A 27,877-nucleotide genomic window follows, 5' to 3' on the forward strand; every position below is an offset into this window, starting at 1 on the left:
ATAGTGGTGAAGAATCCTAGTGACTACCTGTGTAACCTTGGGCACATGACCTAACCTCTGCCTTTGTTTCTTCATCTAATGTTGATTAGATTACCTCATAGTGTTATTTATTAGGTGGGTTCTGAAGAAGTGACTTTTCAAGTGAGATATGAAGGATGCTAATGAACCAGCCACCAAGGGATAGAAAGAAGGGTCCTTCACGGAGGAAAACTCTGAGCAAGTATTCTTGAATAAGAAAGAGCTTGAACTTTTCTGCAAAGTTAGAGAAGACTAGAGTGGTTGAAGGATAGTGAACAAAAGGGAGAATAAGAGGAAGATGGACACGGAGAGACCTGGCGAGCCCGCCCTGCAGGATTTATTCTCAGTGTGTACCCAAGGTCTCTGCAGGCATTTTAGCTGAAATGCTAGCATTCCAGGTAGTGCATGGAAACTCAGCTGGTGGGAAAGGCTGGTGGCATGTCACCGGATGGCTTGGTGATGGCTGCCTGGACTTGTGTTGATGAGGACACTGAGGTTGCATTTAGAGGTGGCCCATGCAGGGAGTCATGACAGATTAATGGCACATAAAATGAGCAGTTTGGTGGGAAGGGATAGAATTCTTCACTCCAGTGTTCCTTACGCAGCCCTGATAGGAGTGAAGGGCTCTGAACTCTGTAAACAGAGTGCATATTGTCCTGAAAAGCCTATGTGTTTTGGAGTATAGTAATTCTGTATTTAAAATTAAAAAGTATGTGTTTCTTACTCCCACTAGCCTCTTTGACTGCCTCCTGTAAGACACACGTGATAGCTGCTGCCCACTCTCTAATTAGACTGGGGACAGACACAGCCTGTGTTCCAGATCATTGGGGAGCCCCTTTAGTTTCTCCTGTAATCTCTCAACTCTGCTGAACACCATTATCTTATAATTACAACATTCACAACTTTTTAAAGCCATATATGTTTCAGCCACCATGAATTTTTGGTTTGCAATTTTGGATAATTTTTTAAAGTACATTATTATAGTGCCTTCTCAATTATCTGTTAATGCATGAGTCTAAAGACCCATATTACAGATAATACAAAGGCATTCAGTTTGATCAGTGAAGTGCAGTATGTATAGACGCACCCTCACACACAGGTGAACTTCTCAGAGGAATGTTCTTCCAAATCAGAATTTGCTGAGCTAAATAGTATCCTTAATCCTGATTTTCTGTCAGATGAGCATTCTGGGGGGAGGGAAGAACCAGCAGTCTTGGGTACTATAGGGGTGATATAAATGAAGAGCTTTCCTATAATCAAATATATTTTGTGACTAAGCCACAGATAGTGTTATTATGTCAATAATTAAGGATATCCCAAATAGCACGAACCACTGCATCTTGTTGCTGCTTACCTGTCTCTCCCAAAATGCTGTGTCTTGGCTCTGTGTCAGAACTCTTTTTGTATTCCTCATACTTCTCAGATCCTTCAGAGGTCCTGAAGATTGGTCTGCACCTCCTTTTACTCAATTCCCTCTCCTAGGTGAATGAATGAAACCTGATGCTTCAGTTCTCACTGCTATGCAGATAACCCAGACATCCATCCAGACCTTTTCACTGAAGTCCACATCTCTGTGTCCAGTCATTTATTTGCTGTCTCCCTCTTTCATATCTCAAAGGCAATTCAAAGTTAGCATATCCAGACACAAACTCATGATGTCCCTTGTCACACTGATCTACAATCTAGCATGTTGCACAAGGAAAAAAAAAGATTTTTGTGACACTTCATTTTTTGTTTCTTCCCACATAATCTACATTCAAGTCTCAACCTTCCCTTCCCAAATATCTCTCCAATTAATCCATGTCTTCCCATTTTCCCTACCAACTTCCTAATCAAAGTTCTCATCATCTCATACCTGCAGTACTGTGTTACTTTCTCTATTGGTCTGGCTGCTTCTGTCCTTGTCCTCCTATCATCTATTTGCTGCGGAGTCTTTTGAATTTCCTAAGTAGATAGTTAAAACATCTGTAACTATGGAAAGTTTTGTTTCTCCCTTTCTAATCCTAGCTCTTTCTCTCTATTTGACCGCATTGGCTAGGATTCTAAGTCATTGTTAAGTAAAATAGTGATATATATTATGTATTGGCTTTAAAAAAATTAGATGCCTTTTTATCAGTTTTATGAAGCCCCATCCAATTACTATTTTGATAACAATGTTAATCATAAAGCAGTATTAGACTTTATTGTGATCACTGATATTTTGAATTTATTTCTACCATCTTAGCTGGGAACCCTCCCCATCATTCTAATTTTTCTGTCCTTTTTTTTTTTCTTTTTTTCTTTTTTCCTTTTGAATTGCTTTCAATTTTCTCACTTGCTTTTTTTCATTTTACTGATTTGAAAGTTACATTTTATATCCAGTCCTATAGTGGCTATTTAGGTATTCTATCATACATACTTAATCAAATCTCAAGTTAATATCTTTACAGTGAGTAATAGAAGGATTTTAGAAGACACTGTTACTTCCCTCTTAAATACTATACTAGGATTGTTAAATGTCAACTAATGTATGTTAGACCTCACACTCTCCATGTCTCATAAGCTCTCATTATTTCTATCTTCTGTTTTGTTTTGGTTTGGTGCATTCTGACTAATTTCTTTAACTATCTTTCAGTTTACCGATTTCTCTCTTAGCTATGTCTAATATGCCATTTAACTCATTGACTGAGTTTTTAATTTTAAGTATTAGACTATTTTCAGAGATTCTATTACTTCTTACTCAAATATAAATTTTTCATTTTTATCATTTTTGTTTCTTAATCATATTTTAAAGCATTCTTTTTCTATTTTGAAGCATATTAAATATGAGATTTTATATTCTTTGAATTATAATACTCTATAATTCCAGTAGGGTGAGTCTTTGTGGGTCTAATTCTGCTGTCTCCATTTTGGATGACCATGATTCCTGGGCATTTTGTTGTTATTATTTTTTATTTTTTATTTATTTATTTATTTATTTAAAGATTTTATTTATTTTATTTGACAGACAGAGATTACAAGTAGGCAGAGAGGCAGGCAGAGAGAGAGAGGAGGAAGCAGGCTCCCTGCCGAGCAGAGAGCCTGATGCGGGGCTCGATCCCAGGACCCTGGGATCATGACCTGAGCCGAAAGCAGAGGCTTTAACCCACTGAGCCACCCAGGCGCCCCTGTTATTATTTTTTAAAGCTAACTTTATTTAGAGCCTTAGCAGTTGTTACATATCTTTAGTCTTGAAATGAAGTTTTTGTTTTCCTCCAAAGAAAATGGAGAACGCTTTAAGTCAAATTTTCTCTTTGTGGATCCAGGCAAGGACATGAATATGGAAAAACAAAACCAAATAAACAAAAGCATGAACAAAACAAAATCTGTGTGAGGACTGAGTTCGTGGTTCAGAAATCTCAATGGAAAACTGCTCCGTTTCTATCCAGGCCTGAGGACTGGGTAGTTTCCTCATTGCTCTCCTTCATGCAATAGATTTACTTTTCACCCTCCTTTTTAAGAAGGCAGAACAATTTCGGATACCAGCTTTATGCAAGGGTCTCCAATAAGTGGGCCCTAGGACTGATCTCATTCCTTCTATTCCCCAAGCAGCCACCTAAATGGAAGTGTAAGGATGGTAAGGTTGAGCAAATGCCTTGTGGGGCAGAAGCTGACTTTATTACTCTCTAAGTATCCAGAATCTCCCTTTTGCTTGGTGTTTCTACTCTGTCATTTCTTTACTTTTACTTTCCTGATAGTTTAGCAACTCATTTTGGAAATACAGCTTTGGTAGTCATTTTCACTGAGAGGTTTTCCAGGGTGTTTTGTCCACCACACTGTCAGAAATGGAAGTCTTTAAAACTTCACTGCACTTAGAATGATCTTCCCACAGTTCAAACCTGATCTGGGTGCTCACATTCTTAAAATCCTCTAATTTCTCCTCATTGCTCTGAGGATGAAGACAAAACTGCATATGGCCTGTGAGGGTCTGTAGCGGCAGACCCCTGCCTGTCTTCTCCACCTCCCACCCGCCATCTCCTTTCACTTGACTTAACCCAGATTTCCTCCACTCCAGATTCCAGGGTCTTCTTTCAATCCCTCTGACCCACTCGGCTCTCTTCTGCTATAGGAACGGTGCAGTTGCTTTCCTGGGAGTGGAATGCCCTTCCCTCTCTTCTTCCAGTTTTCTCTCACTCTCTTTTCCTGCATCACCTAAAGCATTGCTTCTGTGGGGAACCTAGACCTGCATTTGCAAACTTAATCAAATCTCTTCAGATTCTCATTGCACGTGTATTTTTTCTTTCACGTATGATCACAAACACACACACACACATACACACAAATATTTTTTGAGCTCCGACTATCTTCCAATCACTGTGCTATGAAGGAATATAAAAGAAATAAAAATTGACACCCAGATAAATATCACAGCTGCTGTTCTAACTAATTGACAGGTCACCTCAGGATCTGGGAATCTAGAGATGATAAACAGCTTTTCATGACATTGGTGTCTCTCAACTCTTTTTAGAATTGGCCTTAGGGTCTACAACTTCTGAGAGGCCTTTCCCTGAGCATTTATTCTTCTTTATATTCAGCACCAACGCAGGTTTCAGGCAAGTTGGGCTCTAAAACTTGGTTCTTGTTTTAATCCTTTGAGTTGCTAATGAAATTTTCAGTCTAATTGAAATATTTGTCTAATGGTAGAGGTTTAGTTTGCATTGGCAATCAAGTGTTTATCCAACATATATTTATTAAGTAGCCAGTAGACAACTCTGCCAGGGCCTGGAAATACGACAATCAATTGGACAGATTCAGGCCTAGTTTTCATGGGATTTTATAGTCTAGCTGGGAAAGTCATTTGGTCATTATGCAGATAGTCTCATGGGTGCGTGTAAAATGAAGGGGAGGAATTTGAGGTGCCCTAAGGTCATGGAATAAGGAGGTCAAATCTCATCATGGGGTCGGGGAGGCATCTTGGAGAAAATGTCATCTAAGCTGTGACCTGAATGATGAGTAGGAATTGGCAAGTAAAGAGAAGGAGGTGTAACTGGTGAAAATAAAGCTGGAAGGAGGTCCCTGAGATAGTAGGGAGCTTGACTCAGTCCAGCTGTGGAAAGGCCAAGGTGGCTGGAATTCAGTGACAGATGGATGGAGTAGTAGGAGATCACCTGGAGGGATAGGAAGGGGTGGATCTCCAAGTCCTTGAAGGTCAGGCCATGGCATCTGGTCATTATCCTGAGGAAAATGAGGAGCTATTACAGGATTTTGAACAAAGGATGATATAGCACTTTTGTTTTTAAAATGCTCCCTCTGACCATTGTATAGAAAATGGATTGAAAGGGGGTAGAGTGAAGGAAGCGAGGTGGGTTCAGAAAACCCTACAGGTTAGACATGCTAGGGCCTTGAATGAAGGTAGTGACCATAAAGATGGAGGTTAGCAAGTGGTTTTGGTCACTCTAGTTAACAATACCATATTACATACTTGCAGGTTTCTAGTAAAATAGGTCTTACATAATTTTAATTATGTCAGGTGATAGATGTGTCAACTAACCTTATGGTGGCAATCATTTTGCAATATGTACATGTATCAAGCCATTATGTTGTACAACTTAAACCCACACAATGTTATATGTTAATTATATCTCAATAAAGCTGGGAGAAAATGGCTTTGGGAGGTGGAATCAATGGGACTTGATAACCGACTGACAGCTGGCAGATGGAAACATCCACCAAGACCCATGACTACCTACTCAAGGGGGTCTATGGGGCCATATGGTGTGATGGTGAACTCTGCAGGGTGAGCAGGCTTGGTCTTGGATGATTGGCATGTCCTATCTGACTCTTTGACCATAGAAGCCCATGAAGAATCCTGGAGCTTTCCCTCAATGGTAATGTAGTTTACATATTGATGAGGGAGCCAGTGCCCAGAGCAAAGTAACCTACTAGTGGTCACAACACACACTAATGCTGGAGTCTGGTTTAGAACTCAGTCCTCAGACCCACACCACCGCTCCTTCAGTTGCATTGCTCTCTGCTGGTGGCTTGCCTTGCTCTCAGCCATTGCACTACTCACGTGAGGTCTTCAGTAATGCAAAACTTGACACATTTGAACTCCACATTTCTTCAGGTGTTCCCAGATTTCAAAACAAAGAGTTTTACTGCACATGTATTTTAAACCCACACCATTATTAAGGAAAATGTTAAAAATTCTATTTAACTCCACATACCAAATGTCAAGGCTCTCAGTGGAACAGAGTAGGAAACCTGGGGTTCATTATCCTTCTCAGGAAGCCATAAGACTGCAAGGACAAAGTTCAGATGCTCCTGGCATGACCACAGTTTAGAGTAATCATAACTTGACATTTCTTGGGCAGTTGTCGCTCTAGCTGCAGTCCATGCCAGGAACCAGGAGGTAGGTGAAAAATCAGCATTTAGATTCTATAATTGTAGAGGGAAAACTGCCTTTAGTTGTCTGACCTTGAGCTATATCCCCTGGCTGCAGCCCTACTTCCCATAGTGAGAACAAGAGAATTCAGGAAAGACTTGGGGGAAAAGGTTATTGTAGAAAGGAGCTGGAAAGCAAGAAACATCCACTCCCGAGGAAGAGTAGACACCTTTTTTGAAAACTAAATGTAATAGAGTGGCTGAGTGATGGACATTGGGGAGGGTATGTGTTATGGTGAGCGCTGTGTATTTTTTAAGACTGACGAATCACATTGGGGAACCTGGGTGGCTCAGTGGGTTAAGCCTCTGCCTTCGGCTCGGGTCATGATCTCAGGGTCCTGGGATCGAGCCCCATGTCAGGCTCTCTGCTCAGCAGAGAGCCTGCTTCCTCCTCTCTCTCTCTCTTGCTTCTCTGCCTACTTGTGATCACTGTCTGTCAAATAAATAAATAAGATCTTAAAAAAAAAAAAAGACTGACGAATCACAGACCTATACCCCTGAAACCAATAATATATTATATGTTAATAAAGAATAAAAAGAAATTTAAAAAAAGTATGTGTACTGGGGCACCTGGCTGGCTCAGTCAGTACAGGATGTGACTCTTGAAAAAAAGAAAAAAGAAAATTAAATGTAGCATTTACTTGTTTAAAAGATCATAATAGGGGCAGCTGGATGGCTCAGTGGGTTAAAGTCTCTGCCTTCGGCTTGGGTTGTGATCCCAGGGTCCTGGGATCCAGCCCCGCATCGGGCTCTCTGCTGAGCAGGGAGCCTGCTTTCCCTCTCTCTCTCTGCCTGCCTCTCTACCTACTTGTGATCTCTTTCTGTCAAATAAATAAAATCTTAAAAAAATTTTTTAAAAAAGATCATAATATAACATAGAAGCATATAAGGGGACTGTTAACATACACAATCTCTTTTCTAAGAGGTAATAAAATTATCAATTTTTATAGATTTCCAGATTTTTGCAAGGGATGTATGTGTGTGTATGTGTGCATGTAATCATTCTGCAATGTAATCTTTTCTGTTATCATTTAAGTTATTATGGACACTTCCTAGGTCATTAAAAAACTGAAGGAAGAAATGGTCAGAGAATTAGTCAAACCTATACCTGAACTTTTAGAGCAACTGGACCTAAAAAGAAAATGCTGAAAGGACTCTACTGAATATTAGCTTCTCTTTCAAGTAGATGATGCAATCTATATTTTTCTTTATGTGTCTTGGAACCACAGAAGGGAGGGAGTGGGAGGGAATGTGTGTGATTGTGCGTGCGTGTGTGTGTGTGTGTGTGTGTGTGTGTTTCTGTTTAGGAGCATTGTTTTGGGAGAACTCAATTTCTAATTATATTGAGAGAAAAACCCTGAATACCATTTTTCATGCTAACAGAGAAATTTACTTAAGTGCAGAATTATGCAACTGAGTTCTTCTTGCCAAATTACATAAAGGCTGCAGCTCCTCTCAGCAGAATGAAGGATGGCTGGGACACACATCACACTCTATTCATAACTTAGAGTTCTTCTCAAGGCTCTTGCCTGTGTCTTATTACCTACTTACTATTAATTTATTGTACAAGGTTGCCGTATTTTAAAGTAAAGTGAATGTTTTGGATGGATGGTTTTCTTTCATTTCTTCCATGTTGTTAACTTCTTCTTCTTTTTTTTTTTTTCTTGTTGGTTTGTTTGTTTGTTTAGGCTGCTTACGCTTCCACCTGAGGCAGTTTTTCTTCAGGGATTGCATTAATTTTTGTATGTTCATCCTAGACATTTTCAAAACAGGATCCCCCCATGTTGAGTTTGTCTTTTGTTCTCTCATCTGCAAACCATTCTTCCCTGGGGTGATCTATAAGAAGAAGACCGTTTACTGAAACTTCTTTGAAGTTTGCCCTAAGGGGGGGATTCCTTCTCATATGTCAGACTCTGGAAAAGTAACAGCTAGAAGAGAAATAATTTGTCATTGACAAAAGGGTTGACACCAAAAACTGGTCTAAGCCCTCTGCCTCTTCACTGCTTCTTTCAATTAAATGAAGTCTGCATGGAATTCTCTGGGCCACCAGACTACTTGGCAATTCACACAGGCAACATTGTAGTTACACTAGCCCTTTCTTGAAGAGTCCCTTCCAGATGTAGCTCTACTCTTTCTCTTCTAACAGAATAATGTCTTATGTTTCAACTTTGTTACCCTTCAGAAGAGAACTTCTCTGGTCACTGTCCAGTTGGACGGCTTACTCTAGATTCATTGGACCAAGATTCCTTGTCTTAATCTACAATTCCAGATTCCTTTTGGGTCTCTAGACTTTGGTGTTGGGGGAAGGGGTCGGGATGGTGCCAATGACCATGCAGGAAAGAGGTGAGTCAGAAGGGGGGCCCTCTCGTGAATCCTTTCCAACCCTATTTCTTTAACTTAAAAGTGCCTGCTTAGTGCACTCAAGCGTTTCTTTTTATAAATAGGATCAATAAACGCAAGGATGATTTTCAGACAGACTCAGCCACTGGTTAAGCTATAAAGATTCTTCATCCCAGGTTGGAGTAGGGTATGAGAAACACAGAAAGAGAGAGAAAGAGAGGAAGAGAGAGAGGAGAGACAGAGAGAGGGAGAGCAGGGAAGGGAGAGAAAGACAGAGAGACAGAGAGGCAGGCAGCTTTGGTATTAGAATGCTGCAATTTTTCCAAGTAATCACTCTTCTGAAATGGTCCTTTTTGTAAAGTCACTAATTCACATCTACTCTAACAGAGCAAATTATTGGGTTGAGGGTAGGAAAACCAACCATCACCTTGAGGTTAGAGCTTGAACAGAGAAAGCTTAGAGCCGGCCATTTAGCTTCCCTGGACAGTCCGGTAACATCATCCCTTGGGCAAATGATGCTTTCCTAGCCAGCCTGACTTGTCCCAGCTCCTGGCAATTGGTTATTACTTTGCTCTGTTCTCTGGAGGTAGAATTGCCTAGCGGTTAAGAGTGAAATTTGGAATAAGATGCACTCAGGCTTAAATTCTGACTCTGCCTTTTACAAATGGGGTGACCTTGTGCAGTTAGCATAGTGCCTGGTTCATAACAAAGGCTTAGTAAGTAACAACTATTAGCACTAGTATTCTTAGTGGTCAAGGGAAGAATAATAAGGCTGCGTAGCTGAAGATGACTATTACTACTATCTAGTACAGATACCATTAGAACTAGCTGAACTGCTCAGAGTTCTGGATTCATAAGATGTTTCTGCACAGCTACATTGAATGTGCTGAAGCTCATTCATTTAATACTTTATCATTAGTTGATGCATTTGTTTAAACCCCCTTCTGGTGTTCCAGGACTACTGCTACATAGACATGGGGATAGTATGACCGAGATAGCCTTGACTCTGCCTGCATGGAGTTTATAATTTAGTGGAGAAAGCAGGCAAGTAGTGATGGTGAAGAATGAAGTATTCACACAGGGAGCCCACAGTCGCTGTGATAGTCTGCTTTAATGTTGAGTGGAGCGCACAGCATTCATTAAGGAAATTGACCGAAGAAGTGGCCTCCCTTCCATAGTATTCCTCCTGTGCCTGGCATCACATCTGGGGTAGACAAGTCTCTCGGCTCGTGTGGCAAAAGAGCAGAATGGTATATCACGACCTTATCGTTGAGTAATTTTATCAGATCTCAGAGGCATTTAAAATAGATTTTTCATTTTAAAAACCTAATTAATCTGGCCTTGTTCCCAGGTACTCGTGAAATGAGTCAGGTATGTGCCTCGCCAAGAGCAAATTTAGGGGAAGATGTGACCAGGTGAGGGAGACAAGGGAGAGCTGGGGGCCAGGTCTAATCCTGCGGGGCATTTACAGGATGGCTGAGGAGGAAGGAAGGAGAGCAGGGCAGGTTGTGGGGATGGAATGGGAGGGGGGCTGCTGGGGGCAGAGGTGCCACCAGGCAGGCAGTCACTGTGGTGAGTGTCCACTAGAGCCCTCGTTCCCTCCTCTGCTCTTCTGTTCCCCTGGTTCATGTCTCTTTAATGTTTTTTCCTTTTTCTCATATGTAAAATATGAATAATAATAGTCTATACCAAGTGAACTAATCCATGTGAAGAATTTAGTGCAGTGCCTGACCCTTAGGAAGTGCTCAATAATAATATTAAACTTTTATTATTTAAGTTTTCTCACTATGTGCAAAAATATAATTTACCTGTTGGCCTGCCTCATGATCTCTCTGGGAACGGGGACTGGGCCTTACTCATATTTATCTACCCTGCATTGCCTGGCTTGCAGCAGGTGCTTAACAAATTGTATTTGTCTTTATGAAGATGCTGGGTTTTTTTTTTTTTCCCTTCATAATGCTTACAAAGATCTAGAAGAAAATTATGGTACTATATAACAATAGCTAGCATTTATTTAGTGTTTACTATGTGCTAGGCACTATGCTAGTTGCTTTGCATGCATTATTTGCTTGTAGGACCACCTCATGGGGCTAATATCATTTTACTAATGAGAAAACTGAGCCGTAGAGAGACTAAGAAACTTAGCCAAAGCCACCCAACTGGTAAGTGTCAGAGCAGAGTTTGGAACCCACACAGTCTTACCTAAATTTCTGTATTGCCTTAAAGAGGTAGGGAAGAAAGCAGGAGGAGGCCTGAAAATGTGGGTCAGAGGAGTGGCCAAGGCATAGAAAACAAAATGGGGCTGGCGTGCCAGGAAACCCACCACCTCTGGAACGTAAAGTGAATCTTTAGATTCTAAAGTGAATCTTCCTGCTAGGTCTCCAAACCCGAGGATGTCTTGGTTAGATTCAGCTCCCCTGGGCTGCTGGCCTGAGGTTGGCATCTCCGTTTTAGGCTGAGGCTTTATGTACCTGCATGGAAGAGGTGGTGCAAAGCATTGTACACACCATATGGGGCTCCATTTGCATTTAGTGAGTGCTCAGCTGTGCACAGTGTCTCCTTAATGAATCACATGCAAGCAGAGCGCCGCTATATTTATCCAAGCCCTGGGAGCTGGAGTCCTTGCCGGGGTTGGGCTCGCATGCCCCAGAACAGCGCCTTGCAGGTTGTTCCGGTTTTCCTTGTGGTCAGGGCCTTCGGGCCCGTCAGTAATTCGTTCCCTGGCAGGATCAGCTGGTTTCTGAAGCATCTTTCTAGGCATGCTGAAGCCAAAAAAAAAAAAAAAAAAAAAAAGTTTCCCTCCTTAAGCTATAACAGAGACCAAATGCTAAAAAAGGACCTTGAAACCACATCTGCCATGTCCTTGACTTCAAGGCCACGCTTAAAGCCTTGCAGATAGATGAAGCCATATTTTTTCTTTCCTCTTCCAGCTTCTCAGGAGAGGTCCTACGGTGCTGAATGGCCCCCCATCATCAGTTTATTTCTTCATGTAATCTGAAACCCTTATGTGTTTTATTTCCCTTAGTCACTCCTTCCTGGAAATACTCCCTTTATTAATATGTGCTCAGATGAGAGAGTTTCCCAGTATGATCACTTCTGTGCTTAGGAATCAACCACAACAACATGAATAGTAACTGAGATTTACTTAACACTTATTAGGTGCCAGCTATAATATTAAACACTTGAAAGACATTATCTCCTTTTTTCCCACCTCAAAATCACCCTTTGAGTGAGCATTATGTCTCCATTTTGTCAGTGAAGAAGATAACGAGCCCAAGGCGGTATAGCCAATATATGGAAAATCTGGCTAGAGAGCAAAGCACTTTGTGCTAAGTAGCTGCTTGCACCACTTCTCCTGCCCAGCTGCACTCATTTTCTCCAGCTCTTCTTCCCATTTCTACCAAGTAAAACGCCAGGCTTAAAAAGTCACACACACTCGTGCGCGCGCACACACACACACACACACACACACACACTAAGTAAGACCGCAACAACTTTGCTTAATGATGTAATCACTGTTAAAGGCAAACCATTTCCCTACAGAATTGGTTCTTTAATCTTCGCTGGAACTTAGGTGTAGTATGTTTTTTCCTTCCCTGGACTAGAATGTGGTGTTTAGGTCCTTCACTTGTGACATGAATAACAAGGAGCAGCTTGGCTCCCCACCGAGGCAGATGCCCCTGAGCTTGGCCTTCTGGGATCTGTGTCATCTGCCCTCCCCTGTTAGATTCTCAGAGCACAGAAGGAGAAGAGTTCCAAGTTCTGGTTCAAGCTGTAGCACTAGTACAGTCTGTGACCTAGAGCAAATCAGATTTTTCTTGATGGTAGAAATTAAATTCAGTTTCTTACAAAGTTTAAAGTTGAGTGCATAGCCCTGACTTGGTCTTATAGCCTAAATATCTCTTTTCTTTCCTACCTCAGTCAAATGACATTTAAAAGACGGTAGTGAAGCCAAGTCTCTTGCCCACACTGGCCTTCAGTTTCTTCTTCTGTACAATGGGAAGCATGGACTAGGTGCTCAATGGCCTTCTCCATAGCTCTTTGTTTAGAAATCCAGGAGGCAGCAGGAAGAAACCCTTCTACCCTGCAGAGTCCTGACCATACAGGGTTGCAACAAATCCAACCAGGGCTAGTTTAAGAAAAAAAGGAATTTATTGGAAGAACATTTGTGCAGCTCATACAATCAAACAAGAGTTTAAAAACCACACAGGAGATTGGGAACCATGGCAGCCTCAGGGATCTCTTCATCAGGAATTCATGAACATTCCCCTGGGGTGCTGTCATTAAGATGACCCCCCAAAAGCCCGTTTTTATGTTTTTGCATTAAAAAAATACAGATTCCAGGGAAAGAGTCACCAAAGACCATTCAGATATGGAAGGTGGGTGTGGGCAGGGTCAAACAACAGGAAAAAGCTGCTGGAGGCCATTCTTGTAGGCTGCATTCCTGTAGGTTCCCAAGAAGTGGACCTGATGGGAAACCTATCCCCTCCCCATTGTCTGGGTGTTAAATGGGAGTGGGAGACACTATAGACCATAAGAGGGATTGTGAGATCACCTAGTAGACATTTTCGGGCAGCTGTGGTTAGGGGAAAGAGTAACAGATTTTCAAAGCAAAAGACTTGGGGGATGGACCATCCATTAGCTTAGCTGTGGGCACAAAGAAAAACTAAACAATGTCATCTCCTGAGGAAACCACCACCACTTTGAATTAGGATTCTGCTTTCCTCTCTACCAGATCTGGTCTCATAGTTTGCACTTTGATGGTATTTGGGCAACTTTCAACCTCTTGGGAGTTTTCTGTGTCCTTATCTCTGAAGTGGGAAACATTAGTAATATCCCTACAATTTACCAACAAGATGACAGCTAACATTTGATTGTACAAGGCATATGCTGAGGACTTCACGTGTGAGCTGGTCTTCTCAAGTACTTGGGCACAGTGCTATTATGGCTTGAGTTTTGTAGATGAGGAACTGGGGTTTGTGGGAATGAAGAGAGGCAGTAAATAATGGAGCAAAGTGCGGAACAGCAAACTGATAGAGAGGGTGGGCCCAGGAGCTGGATGGCCAGATTTGAGTTCTGGCTCTAACACTCCCAGGCATGGAGTCCTTGGGCACGTTGGTTGAGTTTGATGAGTCTGTAAAATGAGGATAATGATAGGGTCCACCATGGTGTAGTCTTGAGGGTAAGTGGTTTAATATATTTGCAGACCGTGCCTGGGGAGAGCAGTGTACAGTAACTTCTGCTGTCATTAATAAGGTCTTCTGTTAGTATGGGGCGAAGTAGAACTTGGAGACCCAGAGCTGATGGACTCCAAAATACATACTCTGTGGCTGACATCTCTGTGCTAACAGGACGAGAAGGTTCAAAATGGAGGAATTTAAGGAAGGGGTGAGGGCACAAGGGAGGGAGGGAGAGAGAGCGAGAGAGCAAGAGAGCTGCTTCAGAACTCTTGGTTCCTCTCATAGCCTTGACTCTATGACCTTGAACTAGATACCCAGAAAGTCAGCAGCAATCACTGGGTCCTTGTAATTGATTAGAACATTCTGTACTGGCTTTCCATCAAGCTTCTGACTTCTGGGGGCGCTTTAGGAAGCAGTCAGTTAGGAAAAAAGAGAAGAGAGGCAAAGAGTGACTAACACACTGAGAGAAAGATGGAGTCTGAAAGACAGAAAAGCAGAGATAAACACAGTGACCCAGAGAGATAGAGAGTAAGTAATACTCACAAGCAGGTAAGCAGACAAATGTTTAAAGACAGAGAAAGACAATAGAAAAGAAGCAGAATGAAGAGAAAAGAGGGTGAGAGGATGGCTGGGAATTCAGTGCAGACAGTGCTTGATGGACTGCCCTTCCTGTGGTTGATGGAGCGAACAGACCTGTTAAGTGTGTCAACGCTTTATCTAAGGAAAGCACCTTTCCCACAGCCTCAGCAAGGGGCATCTGACTGTGTAGGGCAGTGACAGGAGATACTCTTTATCTGAACTGGAGACAGGAGCACTCTTCTCTGTATTTTGTGCAGGATGCGACCAATTAGGCTGCAGATTTTTCATGGTTGGTGATAAAGCCTTGTTTAGAGAGGCCCAGGGCTGAACAACACTCCAAGGCTGGGCCAAGAGGGCCATAAGCCTTAGGAACATGAGACGGATTTTATACGAGGGGATGGTTTCTATAAAAAGTTGCATGTGTATATTTGTATATTTGTGCGGGCCGTGAAAATCTCTGCAAGAATGTCCATCCAACTGTTAACAGTCCCTAATCTCGAGGTGGGATTAATGGGGAGGCTCACTTTATAAGTAAAGTGTTTCTGTTATGTTTGCATTTTTGACAGTAACAACATAGGGCCTTTTTATAAAGAGGAACAAAGGTTTCAACTAGGTGATAAGCACACTCCTTGAAATGAGAGGGCCAGGGACACTCTGGCCCCCGACACGAAACAAGCACGTGCATATTTGTCTGACAAGCAGGCAACGGCTAAGTGGAAGGGCAGTATCCTTGAAAATATTTCTCCTTGATGCTTCCCAGAGACTTTGGAAATCTGGTCACCACAGTCTCCCTTTGGATTCTTGCAGAAGGGTGAAATTATTAATGTCCTCTCAGCTTGGATGCGTTTCATCCCTTTGAGGTTCCTCAGCATTAAAAAAAAAAAAAAAAAGACAGGCGTCAGGGTGAGGGTATCTGCTCTGTGCACGGACAGAGGTTTTCCCACGAGTGAATGATGCCTGGAAACACTGTTCTCTCAAGATCCTGCTGCTGAAGTCCCTGTCTCTCACCCCTCAGTCTGAATTTTAAATGAAGTTTGTGACTGCACATACTTCCAAAGGTGTTGCCTAGAGGCTTGAGAAATGACCCAGATGTGTCTTCTTTCAGGCTTTATGAAGGCAAAGAACAGATGGAGTTTGAAGAATCCATGAGACGGCTCTTTGAATCCATCAACAACCTGATGAAAAGTCAACATAGAACAACCATCCTTTTGCAGGTAGGTTTATACTAACAAAAAAACAAAAAAACAAACCAAAAAAAAAAACCCAACAACAATCTCTTTTCCTTTTGTCATCTGATAAATAACAGTATGGTGAAATAATGTCTACTTTTGCTTGAATCCTGTGTTAATTGAAGGCCTGGACTGGCCACGTGGTACAAGGATCATGAACAGCAAAGAAAGCACATTTATTGTTTGTTTCCTGTGAAGGTAACAATGTTTCTTTTTTAAATAACTCTGAAGCTTTTGCTACCTGGAGGGAAATAGGTCAAAACTGATCCACCTCTAATGGTGACAATGGTGGGGCGCCTGGGTGGCTGAGTCAGTTAAGCATCCAGCTCTTGATCTCAGCTCATGTCTTGATCTCAGGAGCATGAGTTTGGATCCCACAAGGGGGTCCCGCACAGCATGGGACCTGCTTAAAAAGAAAAGTAATAATGGTGACAATGGTTGAGGTGGCAGCCTCCTCAGTGCTCTACTTTCGATTCTCAGCACCATAAACTCAGATCCCCTTTTGGGGTTGGAGTCTCCTCAATAAACAGGAGATACTTTGGACAGAGGTCCTCTAATTTATGGATCACGATGCTAATGTTCAAACCCTCTAGATCTTTGAGACACCTGGAGTCCCACCCCAAGTTTAAGCAAGTTTGGCAGCAGAGAGGCTGAATGAAGAGGCAGTTTCAGGGAACACTTCCTAACTTTCACAGGACTGACTAACCAGTGTGCAGGAAGGGCTGCCTCATGCGCTATGAGTAGGAAACAAACACATTTATTGGAACCAGTGAGTTAATGCAGACTACTTCTCCTTTTAATCGGAGTTATCCTTTTAGTTGCTAATTTAAAATCTACTGTGCCTGGGATCACCCAGCCTCTGGTTGGGATGAGTGAGGTGCCAGTGTCCAGTCAGAACGGAGGTGAGGAGCCAGAGGCAGGAGTCTGTCTAGGCAGCGTCCACTGCTGATGCCATGGGTTCCCAACTTTGCACATCAGAATCATTTGTCAATCTTTAATAAATTCTGATGCCTGGTTACCACCACCAGACTTTCTAATGTAATCAGTATGCAGTGGGATCAGGACAAGGCAAGTTTAAAAAACTCCCTGGTGTGAAACAAAGTTCAGGAATCACTCTGCTCATGGCTACTTTTGATTGAACACATGTTGGCTACCTCTTTGTGTGTGTGTGTGTGTTTGTGTGTGTGTATGCATGTGTGTGTGTATGCGTGTGTGTGTGTATGCGTGTGTGTGTGTGTGTGTGTGTGTGTAGAGGGGGCTTTGTCTAGTTCACCAGTGTGTCCTAAGCACATTGAACACTCGTGATACATGGCTGATACTTAATAACGGCTGAATAAATGACTCTCAGGATAGGTGTGCAGATTTCTGTTCCATAGATGAGGACACTGAAGCTCAGGGTTGATACCCCTTTGTCAGGTTCCATGGCAGTCAAGGGTACACTGGCATTCAGATCTCCTGGCCAGCTTCAGAAACTGTGCTCTGAGCTGCTATATTATACTCTCCTTTACACTGTACATTTAGCACCTACTGGAGATAAGACCGTTTTCTCCAGCGTGAATCTTACCATTTTTCCCTTCCCTTCCCTTTTGTTGTTGATGTTGTTGTTATTGTTTTTTAAGTCTTCCCTCACCCTTTTGCAAACATTCATCATTTTACAACAAAGGGATACCAGGAGCAGGGGACAGCATGAAGAAATCTGATAAGAGCCAGAGCCTGTCGCGCTGCCTGTATCATATTCGAAGCAGCTGAGCTTCCAGGGAGAGGGGTGAGGACGTTCGGTGAGGGCTGAGGTTGACTGGTTGTGAAGGGAGAGTCTGTAGCAGTGTGTCAGGTGTGAAATAGCTCCAGGGAAGCTGAAGTACGAAGGAGCAGAAATGCCAGACAAATGAAGGAAACCAGTTGGTGGGGAGGAGAAAGCAGCAGATGCCTCAGAGAGGTAGAAGTTCCCAGAGAGAGAGAGACCACTGACCTTGAGAAAGCTGGAGGGAAGACACTCTCATGGGGCTACTCTTTCTAATTTTGACCCCTATATTCTGGTGATGAACTGTGTGTACCTTGGGGGGAGGGACAAAGGGATGGAGGGGATAAGAAGGGACAGAAAGAAAGAAGGAGAAAGAAAGGAAGTTATAAAGCAAAGAGGTGCCAGCGAGCATCTGTGGCACTGAGGAGACCTGGATGTTCTTGCTCAGCTGTACGGCTGTGGGCTGGTCATTCAACTTTTCATTCTCTGTTTCCTCATCTATAAGACCTCACGGTTAACGTGATGATCAAATAAACACAGTCTATGAAAGAGCAGATTGTAAAATGCAATGCAAATGCAGAGAACTAATGTGATTTTTATGGCCTGGGCCTAAGCCCTTTTATCCAAGTTCTTACTCTCTGAGAAACTATGTTAAAATGCCTTATTTTCCCTGGGATTTGGGCCAGGTTATGCTGGTTTCTCCTTACAGATTTCTACCCTAGAGTCATCCAAAGGGACTTCATCTCTTTTTTTTAAAAATTTGCTTTGAGGGCCAAATTTAGTTTCCAGGATTTACATAAAATGATACTTTCTACCTATTTCTATGGTTGCTGAAAATTTGTCAAAGGATATAGCCTTATCCAAATATGGTAAGAAAAAGCCTTTGAAGATTTAATGCTGTTTTAAGATGTGATGTGTGGGCTGATGAGGGGAGAGGGGTCAAGGCCTTGTAATGTTAGCAAGCTCTGTAAAAGGAATCTCCTTGGACTTTGTCATTTGCTACTGGACCAAGAGTTTTGGATTTCATGTCAGAGAGACCTTGGTGGGAATTGGGCATCTGCACTTGGGCATGTAACACTAGGCAAATTGCTTCAGTTTTCTGGGTCTCTGTTTATCCTTTTATGAAGTGGAACCCCTAATGCCTAATTTAGAGGAAATACTGAGAGGATTAAACAAAGCAATGTATGTAAAGGGAGAAAAATAGAGCCTATTAAATATTTCAACTTAAATAGTTTTTAGCCATTTACACCTCTCCTTTCTTTACCTCATCATAAAACAGAAGTTTGTGGAGAATTTTCCTAGAGAAGAAGAGGATATTTATATTCCTAACCTCATCACATGAGGCTGAAAAGTTTTAGGGCATTTGGCTATTCAGCTAGACCAGGAAGCCTAGATATAAATTTCAGGGAGAATAAGCCCACAAGAACTGACTCTATGGGGGAGGAAAAAAAAGGGATGACAAATAGTATAGGATAACTGGAGTCCTGATTCTGAGCCTGCATGAGATTCTGTGGGAAAGAGTACTGTGATCTATTAGTAGTGTCTGCCATAAGTTTTGGGTGAGAGCGTAGAGTAAGAATGCCAATGAGAGCAACTTAACTCCTCCAGCTGGGTCGCAGATGATGGTGGAAAGCCTCATTCATGCCTGCTTTAATTTACGTAGAGCAGATCTGGTTCAATCACTCTTGGCTATGTCCATTGTGAGGTCTGGGATCTTATCAAGTTATTTCTCATTTCTAAGACTCATCTGGTATTTGTGAATTGCTTCCTGTAGTTTTCCTATTGTTCGATTTGGCATGGCAGCAACTCACTCAAAACTTTGGAGAATTTAAAACCAGCAACTCAAAGAATGTAGAAGATCACTAAAAATACCTTCCATTGATTGACTACCTACCATGTGCCAGGCATGAAGCTGGGCTCTTCTCACACAGTGTTTTTCATCCTGCCAGAGATCTGCAAGGAATCACTGTCTTCAGTGTCCACAGGAGGCTCATAAAGTTAAATAATTGATCCCAAATTATACTTATCCACAGTGGTGGAACTAGGATTTGAAAGTACCCAGGTCTCTTGACTCCAAAGTTAATGTTCTCCCTGCCCCAAGGAGTGGGTTAGAACAGGGTTTTCCACATATTTTCTGTAACAGGTCAAAAGCTTAGAAGTCCCTATGTGTGCCAGCCCATGAGCGTTATTGATAAAACTGATGATAGGTTGAGAGGATCAAAATCAGACATGAGTGAATTGAACATAGCTCAAATGTGAGGAAAGGGCATTTGGTGACATTATGCAGACCCATTTGTCCCATTCTCTTTTAGGTCCAGTGTCTATCATAATGCTCTGATTTGATGGTGTGAGTAGAAATAAATGAAGAGCTTGTATTGAATAGTATGCTTTCTTGGCCACTCTGATGGTCATACATGGTAATAACGCCACTAGAGTGTCCAGGAGGGCAGGGGACTCTGTCTTTTGTATCCCCAGTATCTGAACCAGTGGCTACCACTTAGTAGATACTCGAATATTTTTTTGCTAAACAAATCAAACAATGAATATTAGCTTCCCCTGCTATGTGTTTTAGCATTTATTATGTATCACACATAGGCTGAAAGCTTTACATATATTGTTAGCTCATTTGATTTTCATAACAACCTTATTAGGCAAATACTCTTCTTATCTCTACTTTACAGATGAGGAAATGGGGGCTTAGCGAGGCTGAATAACTTAACCACAACTAAGAAGGGGCAGGTCTGGGATTTGAATTGAGACCGTGTTAAGTCCTGAGTTTGTGCTCCTAATCACCATCGAACAATGCATAGTTTCATGAAAGACCCAAGTCTTTCCTGAAAATTCCAAATGGATAAGCAATAAGCAATAGTAAATAGTCGTAAAGATGGATAAATGTTTGGTCCGTAGTCATGAAGGCAAGCTAATTAAGGATGCCTTTTTCTTTCCTCTCTTTTCATTGTTTATTGGTATAAAATGTTCAAATGTCCAAACTAAAGGAAGAAAGTGGTCCTTTCTTGTGAAGGGGCCCACAGGCTGTATGCTGAATTCCCAAAATAGGAGAAATGAAACTGTTTAACTTGTCCCCTTCTCAACCATATACCTCATAATTAGGGGTAATGTTTGGGTAGGATGGATTCAGTGGTAGGGAGAATGAAATTTTGTTTCAGTGAGGCTGTTGTAGTCATCTGATAACTAACATTTAATCTTACCATTGACCTTAAATTAGGTAACTCTGTTTCCTTCATTCTCTTGGTGAGAAAAGGAGAACACAGAGAGTTAACCTGCTCAGGCCACATAGATAAAAGTGATCCACAGGGAGCTACTTAGACAGTCTGCCTCTCCAGCTGGCCATTCCTAAACACTGAACTCCCCTGCCCCCACCAAGCCTTGGGGGCCAGCATAATGTTGGGTTACACAAAGCATGGAGACATATGTATTCTGGAACAGGTTGGTCTATCTTTCCTTCTCTTTTCCCGAAAGACTGGGGAGGAACTTGACTGCCCTGAGAGAGCTGCATGTATGGTCCTTAGGGACAGCACCATATTTCTAAGGAAGCTGTCCTCTCCTGGTCACGCTGTGGTGCATTTCTGTGACGTTGTCCGGTTTCTGTGGACCTTGACCATCCAGTGCTTGGTGAAAATAAAAGGTTTGAAAATTGGTGGGATGGAAATACCTTCTGTGATCTTGAATGAGGAAGATGTCTAGAGCTCTTGTAAAACCTTGCATCATTGCAAGACGTGCTCTTTTTGGTGAAAATTTTGTCTACTGACATCGGTGCGGTTCACTCTTACTCCATTTGGAGAAGGGAGACTGGAAATACTCAAAAGACAAATCCTCTTTGAGTTTGAGGGAGTGTTTAGTTTGATTTTTGTTATTTTTAAATAGTTCCTGTTTTCTAGCAGTCCAGGTTTATCCGTTCTGGGGAAGTCCATCTGGGTAACAGTCATCTCAAGTGTCCTCCCATGACTTATCTCTGGGTCAGTGACACCAATGTTGCTTGTTTTGGATCTGGTTCTCTTCTTGAGGCTGAAATTAGCCTTTTTGTTGTTGTTGTTGTTGTTTAAAGATTTTTAGTTACTTATTTGAGAGAGAGTGAGAATAAGAGAGATTACAGAGAGAGAGGAAGCAGACTCGTCCCTGAAGGGAGAGCCAGATGTGGGGCTCGATCCCAGGACTCGGAGACCACAACCCGAGCCGGAGGCAGATGCCCAACCAACTGAGCTACCCAGGTGCCTCTGAAATTAGCCTTTGAGAGGGGTCCAGAGTCGGTGATTAATTTAGGAAATCCACTCAGTGCCACATGATAAGCTAATCACTAAGTTGACATATGTTTTCCCAGTGTTCATTCTTACAAACCCTGATATATGTGGTGAGGAAGATCCTTAACTGAGGAGATATCAGAAAAACTGTATCTTCTTTTCAAAAATTATTCCCATAGAAAGAAAAAATTCTTTTTCTACTTCCTTCCCCAAATCAGTCTTCTCTCCCCTACCGAATCCTCCTCACTTGTCAAGATGGAAGCTCTTCCTTAAAGCAGGGTGGGCAGTAGCAAAACACACTGGCTGGGGCACAGTGGGACAGAATCAGGTACGAATTCTTACTGTGCTGCCTATTAGCTGTGTGGCAAATTGCTTCACCTCTCTGTGCCAGTTTCCTTGCTGATAAAATGGAATGACAGTATCTATTCATAGAGCAATTGTAAAGTGCAGTGAGGTCATGCATGTAATGTATTTGACACATTTAAAGTTTCCAATAATGGTTGTTATTTTAAGACCCTATAATTAATAATCCTATTATATACCTTTATATACATACACACATATAAACTTATCTGTGTATGTTTTTCTTTTTCTTTTTTTTTTTAAAGATTTTATTTATTTATTTGACAGAGAGGTCACAAGCAGGCAGAGAGGCAGGCAGAGAGAGAGGAGGAAGCAGGCTCCCCGCTGAGCAGAGAGCCCGATGCGGGACTCGATCCCAGGACTCTGAGATCATGACCTGAGCCGAAGGCAGCGGCTTAACCCACTGAGCCACCCAGGCGCCCCCATGTTTTTCTTAAATATTATATAATATAGGAATATATACTACGGAATGAAAGTGATAACATAACAATATCATTTTATATATAATAGTAGAATTAATGAGAGTAAAAATTACATCAACAGTAAAGCAACATAGTTCCCAAGAGGCCAATAGGTCGAGAAAGCCAAGCTGTTTCTAGTTTCTAGGACTTAGAAACATGTAACAAATGGGGGTCCCCAGGGGGTCCTATGGCTGAGCTGCTCTGCCTTCTGGGGGAACTTGCTGCTTGCACCTGCTAAACCTACCTGCTATTAGTCCATTCACGTGTGTGAGAGCCATGTGAAGGGGAGAACTATGGACAGGAGCCCTGGGGCCAGTGCTAAAGACTTCCTGGCTCAGAGGCGGGCCATCCTTGTGGGAAAAGAAAACCACAGGCCTGCCAATTCTTTGGGAGGCCTCCTGGACCAGATGGAGGTTTAATACTCTCCAGTTGAACTGATAACACCCTGAGTCTCAGGGTGACAGCTACTTCGTTTGCTTTACTTTATTGCCAGCCAAGAGCTGAGAAGCTGGGAAGATTGGCTCCTTCTGAAACAGCCCTTGTCCCAGCCCCATCCAAGTCCTCCTCAGTATCAGCTGAAGCGTTTAAGTGTGCCTGTCAATGCAGGACTCCCGGTGACTGCCGTTCTGGAGCATCGCCTCCAAGCCCTGGAATGGCAGGCAGCCCATGAAAGCCAGTAACTTGCTGGGGACAATGCAGTCCTGGCTTTCCCCACTTGCTGAGGGCTTGACTTCTGTTTTTGTCCTCACTTCGGTCTTACCTCTGGTGAGTACATACTGTACTTTGTCCAGGTGCTGAGGAGAGAGGGCAGGAGTTTAAGAGATGAAATTCAGCATTCACGCCTTTGGGGCCTACTATGTGTTGGACATTACAATAGGTACATAACGTACTTTGTTTCACATCATCCCCCTTTCCCCTACATGAAGATGCTGAGGCTCAGGGTGTGAGGCAGTGGGCCTTGGCACATGCAGGTTCTGGGTGGGACACTGCGGTTCATGCCAAGTCCCCACGGGCCCAGAGCTCTATGTTCTTTGGTCTGAGTGGATGAAGGAACAGTTTGCTGAGAGTGCTTGGACCAGTTCTTTTTTGGGCATATGCCTCGGCATAGGGATCTTTTTAAAATTTAGACATTGTAAATAGGTATTCCCATGGGAGAAGTGCAGCTTACTGATGTATTAGATTTGGCTAGCACAGTGTTAGAACAGGTAAACAAGAATGACTCATTTTTTTTTTTTTTTTTTTTTTTTTTTAGAGAGAGTGTGGGTTCCACGTATCTGCTTACTTCCCATGGGCCCAAACTCATCTCATTCATTCTATTCTTTTGCTTGCCCAGCCTTTCAGGCATTCGTTTTTGCTACATCTGTTTGGTGTTTCCTGGTAAAAATGGCCCTGACCAACTAGGTTGAAATGCCCTGGATACTGTAACTGCCTAGAGGAATGCTATAGTGTGTCTTAGCATATTAAAATTCTAAAAAGTTGTGCAATTAACAACACCACCAAAAATCTCACTGGTTTGTTTTTGCTTAAACCAGAGTTTCCCCAAATTATTTTATTGCAAAGCCCTTTTCCCCTCACAGAATACCTACCTAACATCATCCTATGGAACAATGGAGCATTAGCTTTGGAATCTTGTTATCTCTTGTCATCTTGATTTGAAAGAACAAAAAATAAATTCCTAGACAAAAAAAATCCAATAACTATAAAGAAAATGTCTGACAAATCTGACAACATACAGATTAAAGTTCTTCTGTGCAATGAAAAGATATGATAAACAAAGCTGAAGGATAAGTAACAGAACAAGCAAGAGAAAATTCTTCTAAATCATGTTACAGCAAAATGGTTAATTTTAATGATACATAAAGAATGCCACATACAAATAAGAAGATAAATCACTCCCCAAAAATGAGAAGATATGAACAAGCAATTTAGTAAATACAGATATTTAATAAATATAGAAAAAGTGCCCAATGCACTAGAAACCAATGATTTGTAAATTGCAGTTGCAAATTAGATATCACACTGATAAACTAAGAAGATTTGTGTACCCGTGTTAGCAGGGTTATAGGGAAAGGAGTAAAAGGAAATTGGTTGCTGTTTCTTCCTAAGGTAATATAACAGCATTTCCTAATATATATATATATATATATATATATATATATATATATATCACATTTTGATGCACTAATTTGTCTTTGAGTCGTCCATCCTACAGGGATTCTTACAGGTACTCGAATGTATATATTAACTCTTTTCTTACCACAGTTTTATAATAAAGAAAAACTGAAAATAGTATGAAGTCTGTCCATCAGTAGGGGAGGGGTTAAAGAAGGTACTGTGTACATGTGTACACATAAGGGCATTGCTGTAGTGGTTGGATATAAAGAGAGTGTACTCTATGAAATGACATGCAGATATATCAGTGCTGTATGATTTACTGCAAGAAGTAGGGTGCAGGGACGCCTGGGTGGCTCAGTTGGTTGGACAAATGTCTTCGGCTCAGGTCATGATCCCGGGGTTCCAGGATCGAGTCCCACATCGGGCTCCCAGCTCCATGGGGAGTCTGCTTCTCCCTCTGACCTTCTCCTCGCTCATGCTCTCTCTCACTGTCTCTCTCTCAAATAAATAAATCAAATCTTTAAAAAAAAAAGAAGTAGGGTGCAGAACGATCTAAATCACACACACACACACACACACACACACACACACACACACACACGCATTTACATATAAGCATTCCTGCATTGAAAACAGTCTGAAAAGAAACTCACTGATAGTGGCCCATCTGGGGTATAAGGATCAGGGCTGAGATGAGATCGAGATGGAGATGTGGGACTTCAGTGACAATCTTCACCTTAACACTTTATCCTGTGTGATGTTTTTTACATTGCACATATACTATTGACTTCAAAAAATTATAAACAAGGAAAAAGAAAAGGATGAAACATAGAGAGAGACAGTTGCTGTTTGAGTGAGGTGGGCATGTAACTTAAGGTTTACATGGAGTGGCTGCCTGAATTTGAATCTTAGTTCTTCTACTTGCTAACTGTGTGGTCTTGGGCTGCTTATTTAATCCCGATGCACCAGAGGTTCCTTATCTATGAAAATAGTATTTCCCTTGTAGGGCTGACATAAGGTTTAACAGGATAATCTCTTAAGTGTTCGGTGTCTGCTCCACTAAAATTTCTCAGAAAACAGTGATAATTATTATATATATTAATTAAGAAGCTCAGTTGTATATGATTACGAGTAAGATTTTCTTTAAGAAAAGAATTTTCAATATTTTTTTTGTTTTGATTACTAAAGGGTGATTGATACATGTTGACTATGGACCACTTAGGATATAAAGAAAAATAAAAAGAAATTGTAAAAATACATCCTTCCACTAGATGCCTAGGTATTATTTTCCAGCCATGTGATTTATAACCTTTTCTGTTGAAACTGCAGTCTACTCTGCTGCTTCATAAGGATGCTGTGATGCAAGGGATTGGGTGAGTCTCATACTTCTGGATGCATCAGTTAACTTATGCAGAAGAAGGAAACAGGGCACCACAACATGCAGCTAGTATACTAACCTGGCTAGTGGTCCAAAACATGCCCACCATTGTCCACAAAATGGCCAGAGAGAGAAAATATGAATAACTCTGTCCAAGCTGTCCTCGCCACCCGCAAAACAATGTAAACACACCACCCATCTTCCAGTTCTCATTTGGCAGCATCCAAAACATGCCTGGCTCTCTGTCAGATGACTCACGTATGTGATTTTTAATTCTTCCAGTCAAAATAGGTATTATTGTCCCTATTTTACAGAGAAGGACATTGACACATCTGAGAGGTTAAGTGTTTTGTCCAAAACCACATGGTTACTAGGAGTAGGACCAAGATTGGACAGCAGGGGTCTAACTTCAAAGTCTCTGATCATCATACACATTACTGCCTCCTTGAAGATAGAAGGTTGTGGCTCACTTTTGTCATCCCAGAAGTACATGCTAATGTTTCAATGTGCATACAGAGCCTTGAACCTTTGCAGGAGTGTCCAGGGTTCAGGGTCATTTTCCTTGATCCCTCTCACCAAGTTGAGTTATTGGATATGGGCATCCCTCATGTTGATTTCACTTTCTACCTAGGTGGCGGCTTTGAAATACATCCCATCTGTCCTCCATGACGTGGAAACGGTCTTCGATGCGAAGTTACTCAGGTGAGAGCTCACCATTTACTTTCCTGGGCTCTGATGTCAGGCCAGGGGTTCAGAGGGAGAGGAGGAGTGCTTCCGGGGAGGAGGATTCTGCATGGGCACTCAGAGCTGGGGTGGGGAGGGCACATGGTTAGGGACTTGGTATAGGGCTTTCAAGTGTCGGATTTTTTTTTTAAGATTTTATTTATTTATTTGATAGATCACAAGTAGGCAGAGAGGCAGGCAGAGAGAGAAGGGGGGAAGCAGGCTCCCTGCCAAGCAAAGAGCCCGATGCGGGGCTCGATCCCAGGACCCTGAGATCATGACCCAAGCCGAAGGCAGAGGCTTAACTCGCTGAGCCACCCAGATGCCCCTCCAGTGTCAGATTTTTGCATTCTAGTTTTATTTTGCCAGACTTTGGTAAAAAAACCAACATAAAATAAGCATCTTTCTTTGATGACACAAATGATACAGAATGCAAACACGTAGGTTAAAGAACTGGTAATTCGTGTAAATGTCATTATTTTATTTGGGCTTATTTATTTTGGAGCCCCAGTCTTGTCCTCTATGCACTGTAGAGAGCATACAGTTGCTTACAGGAATAAGAAATTTCTCTCATGAGATGAACACGTTAGTTTAAAGTGATTATGCTGTTAGAATAGAGGCCTCTAAACCAAATATGGCCTTTCCTTCTCTTTCCTAAATTCCCTTAAGTTCCAAGATAACATATAGAAGATTATAAAAATTCTTTTTGAGATGCTTTTAGATCTAGAAAAGAGTTGCACAGAGAGTATACATATGCCCTTCACCCAAATTCCCTTTATAAGTCCAAGTTTTACCTTGCTGTGGCATAATCGTCAAAACCGAGGCATGAACATTACTGTGATTCTATTCATTGCACTCTAGACGTGATTTGGATCTCATCAGTGTTTTCACTCATGGCCTTTTTGTCTTCATACCAAGGTTTCTGCTGGCTTCTTCTCATCCTGCTAGTCTCAAACTAAATGTTATCTTCTCAGAGGAGCTACCTCTGAATATTGTAAATCAGTTCAGTTCCTCCACCAGCCCCTATACCATTACTCTCTGAAACAACTCCCTATTTCTTGTCTTCATTGCATGTTTCCTCTTGTATTG

General features: G+C 41.9%; 1 protein-coding gene across 1 annotated transcript in view; it reads left to right on the forward strand.

Annotated features, from left to right (window-relative positions):
* The window catches only part of DOCK2 (dedicator of cytokinesis 2), a 411,678-nt gene that overhangs the window by 93,067 nt on the left and 290,734 nt on the right, over window positions 1–27,877 (forward strand). The window contains exons 23-24 of the mRNA XM_047729407.1: window positions 15,625–15,733; window positions 26,697–26,767. Coding sequence (XP_047585363.1) covers window positions 15,625–15,733; window positions 26,697–26,767 — 180 coding nt within the window. The remainder of the gene's footprint in view (window positions 1–15,624; window positions 15,734–26,696; window positions 26,768–27,877) is intronic.

The sequence above is a fragment of the Lutra lutra genome, chromosome 5 (genome assembly GCF_902655055.1).
Source record: "Lutra lutra chromosome 5, mLutLut1.2, whole genome shotgun sequence".
In the NCBI taxonomy this organism is placed as follows: Eukaryota; Metazoa; Chordata; class Mammalia; order Carnivora; family Mustelidae; genus Lutra; species Lutra lutra.